At 32.2% G+C, this 3474-nt stretch overlaps 1 protein-coding gene across 2 annotated transcripts; it reads left to right on the top strand.

Annotated features, from left to right (window-relative positions):
* Nucleotides 1–245: 245 nt before the first annotated feature.
* LOC127243945 (probable cysteine protease RD19D) lies at nucleotides 246–3474 on the top strand. 2 transcript variants are annotated; one of them, XM_051264190.1, is made up of 4 exons: nucleotides 246–740; nucleotides 1406–1525; nucleotides 1909–2158; nucleotides 3079–3474. In XM_051264190.1, the coding sequence occupies exons 1-4, from the start codon at nucleotides 276–278 to the stop codon at nucleotides 3348–3350; spliced, it is 1107 nt and encodes a 368-aa protein (XP_051120147.1). In that variant the 5' UTR covers nucleotides 246–275; the 3' UTR covers nucleotides 3351–3474. The 2 variants fall into 2 exon arrangements, with proteins under 2 accessions (XP_051120147.1, XP_051120148.1); XM_051264191.1 differs by having other exon boundaries at nucleotides 249–740; nucleotides 1915–2158.

Raw genomic sequence — 3474 nt, 5'->3', positions numbered from 1 at the left:
TAAGATAATATGATAATATAAAATATGAGAATATAAATTAAGTAATTAATTATTTTTTAATTTAAAGATATTGTAAAATATTTGAAACATATTTAAAAAAAAAATGTTGCACTATATTTAGAATAGAAGGAGTATCTTTTAATAATTATTAATGACATCAATATTCAAAATAATATTAATAAATTAAAATATAAACAAAAAATAGTTCCACCGCCAAATACGCTCTCCTTTAATTTTCTCTCCCCCTCATTTCTTCGTCATGCAGATATCTCACAATGAAGGGCCTATCTCTAACGTATGCCGTCGGCGCACTGATCCTGCTAACATGCGCCTCGGCCGAAGAGGACCCGAAAATCCGCCAAGTCACCGACGGCGGCGGCGTCTTCACGGCGGAGAACCGCGGCCAGAGCCTCCTCGGCACGGCGGCGGAGCTCCGGTTCAAGGCTTTCGTGAGAGAGCACGGGAAGGTGTACTCCACGCGCGAGGAGTACCTGCGCCGCCTCGGGATCTTCGCCGGAAACTTGATTAGGGCGGCGGAGCACCAGGCGGTGGATCCCACCGCCGTCCACGGCGTCACGCAGTTTTCGGATCTGTCGGAGGAGGAGTTCGAGAGGATGTACTTGGGGATGAACGGAGGCGGCGGAGTGGTGGAGAATAGGGCGGCGGAGATGGACGTCGGAGATTTGCCGGCGAGCTTCGATTGGCGGGAAAAAGGCGCCGTTACTGAGGTCAAGATGCAGGTGATCTATATATTATGTAATGAATATGAAATTAAAATTCTCATTTTAAAATCGGACAAATATTTTATATTAAAAATATGATTAGTTTTGTTTATTTAGAATTTATTTAATTTGGATTTGAAGATAGTAAAAAGAGATGATAAAATTTATTTTTTAATATTAAGGAAAAAAAAAATTTCAAATTGGAAATTATCATCTTTTTTTGGATTTTCATTATACATAAAAAAAAAAAAAAATTTCCTTCAAATGAATAATTTTTTTTTTCGTTTTTGTAGTTCTAAAATTTTAATTTTATATTTAAGCTATTAAATTAATACTTATTTATATTATTAAATCAATAATTATTCAAATTTAAAATTCAAACTCCCAATCAAACTAGACATACTATGCGCAACTCTTTTTATTTTTTATGTTTAGATTATGGATTTGTATGTTTAGTATTTTAGTGCAAAGTATTTATTTCAACATAAAATATAAAAAATTGTGTCGATAATATTAGAAATAATAATTTGTATTAAATTGATAATTCTTGTGAAAAAAGAGAGTATATATATATATATATATATGAATGTGTGCCCATATTATATTTTTTCATTGATAAAAAAATTGTGTCACAAATCATTTGTTGGTGAACAAACTCTTAAATAGTTTTTTTACACAAAAAGGGTACGTGCGGATCATGTTGGGCATTTAGCACGACGGGAGCGATCGAAGGGTCGCATTTCATCGCAACGGGGAAGCTTCTAAATCTTAGTGAACAACAGCTCGTCGATTGCGACCACACGGTAATTAAATCATCGGTACTCAAATATCTAAACTGTGAAAGTTTATGTAGGGTGTATTTGTTTAGAGGTTTCAATTTTAATTAAGTTTAGATTTGAATAGTAAAAATTTTGAATTTGAATAGTTGTACGATGTGATATAATTAGGTATTGATATGATGTTTTAAATGTAAAATTGATTTTTAGTATAACATAAAAAATAAAAAAAAATATAGGTATTTGTGATTTGATATTTTTTTTAGAGGAAAAAAATTTGATGAATAATAGAAATTCTTGCAAGTTCGCCAAACGGATACACCCGTAATAACTTGTCGGCGTGCCAAATTCTCAAAATGCACCATGCTTTTATTTATTTATTTATTTATTTGTTTTGCATGTGCTACGAGCAAAAGTGCGACATAAAAGATAGGAAATCTTGCGACGATGGATGCTCGGGTGGCCTAATGACGAATGCATATAACTATTTGATCGAAGCCGGAGGCATCGAGGAAGAGAGTTCATATCCGTATGTTGGTAAGCGCGGCGAATGCAAATTCAATGCCGAGAAAGTGGCGGTCAAAGTAGCCAATTTTACGACCATCCCAAACGATGAAAATCAAATTGCGGCTTATTTAGTCCGTCACGGTCCCCTTGCAGGTACTATATCGTATCAAATTTCCATTTATTGTGTTATTTTTGAATCATTAGATTCTTATTTGATTAAATTCTTGAATTCTTTAGATATTTCAAAATTTTCAACTAAATATGTGGAAACTTCGTTTAGATTGAAGTTTAAAATTTGAAGATTTTTAGAAACAATCAAATTCCGTAGAAGAAAAACATATTTAATTTGATATTTTTTTTAAAAAAAATTACTACTGATGAATAGTGTCAAAAATGACAAACGTATTTATATAAACAAAATCTTCTAATGGCCCACATGATATATGTAGAATTCATGTTGACCCGAAGTATGTTTAAAATTCATCGAAGTCTAATAATAGTGTTAATATTAATTTTACATTATTTTTGTAACAAATTGTTGAACTATTAAAGATCAGAAAAAAATAGAAATGAAATGAAGTTAATTTGTGATTTGTATTTTGTTTTGATGGTATTTTTTATGTGATATTTTGTGAGAAAAAATGATATTATATCTGTTTGTCTCTAAGAGTTATATTTACCTTTTATGTTATTGTATTTAACATTAAAAATATTTTTATATTTGTATAATTTTTATACAGTGTTCTTCTATTAGTATTATAATGCACTAGTAGAAGTATTTTTGTCATTTTTTTTATTTATACTTACGTTTTGATATAATATTAATATTCAAAGATCAACAAGTAAAAAAACTAAATGTGACACGCACAAATATAGTATATTTTTAGCGAAAATTTTTCTTTGAAATAAAGAACAAATAAATCCGATTCTTGTGCAAGTTAGAAAAGAGGATAACAACTTCTATGGGCATAAAGCAAAGTTACATCTCTTCACCTTGATTTAAATGTTTCTTATTATTATTATTATTATTATTATTATTTAAATTTTAATAATATTTGATATGTTGTTTGTAGTTGGGATCAATGCGGTGTTCATGCAAACATACATCGGCGGCGTTTCATGCCCTCTCATATGCGGCAAGAAATGGCTCAACCACGGCGTCCTATTAGTGGGATACGGGTCGAGAGGGTTCTCCATCTTGAGACTCGGACACACGCCGTATTGGATCATCAAGAACTCGTGGGGGAACAAATGGGGCGAGGGCGGGTACTACAAGTTGTGTCGGGGCCATGACATGTGTGGGATGAACACGATGGTGTCGGCCGTCGCGACAAAGACATACTAGGTAAGAATATATAATTGAAATAGCCCTTTGTTTAGCTAATTTGTATTGAGATCTTAGACATATTGTATTGTAATAAAAAGCTTCAGTGTGAAATAGTTGCGCCTTGATAAATTTTGCTTATGTA

The sequence above is a fragment of the Andrographis paniculata genome, unplaced genomic scaffold (genome assembly GCF_009805555.1).
Source record: "Andrographis paniculata isolate CXL003 unplaced genomic scaffold, ASM980555v1 Contig98END, whole genome shotgun sequence".
NCBI classification, from domain to species: Eukaryota; Viridiplantae; Streptophyta; class Magnoliopsida; order Lamiales; family Acanthaceae; genus Andrographis; species Andrographis paniculata.
This window is presented reverse-complemented; position numbering and strand designations above follow the sequence as displayed.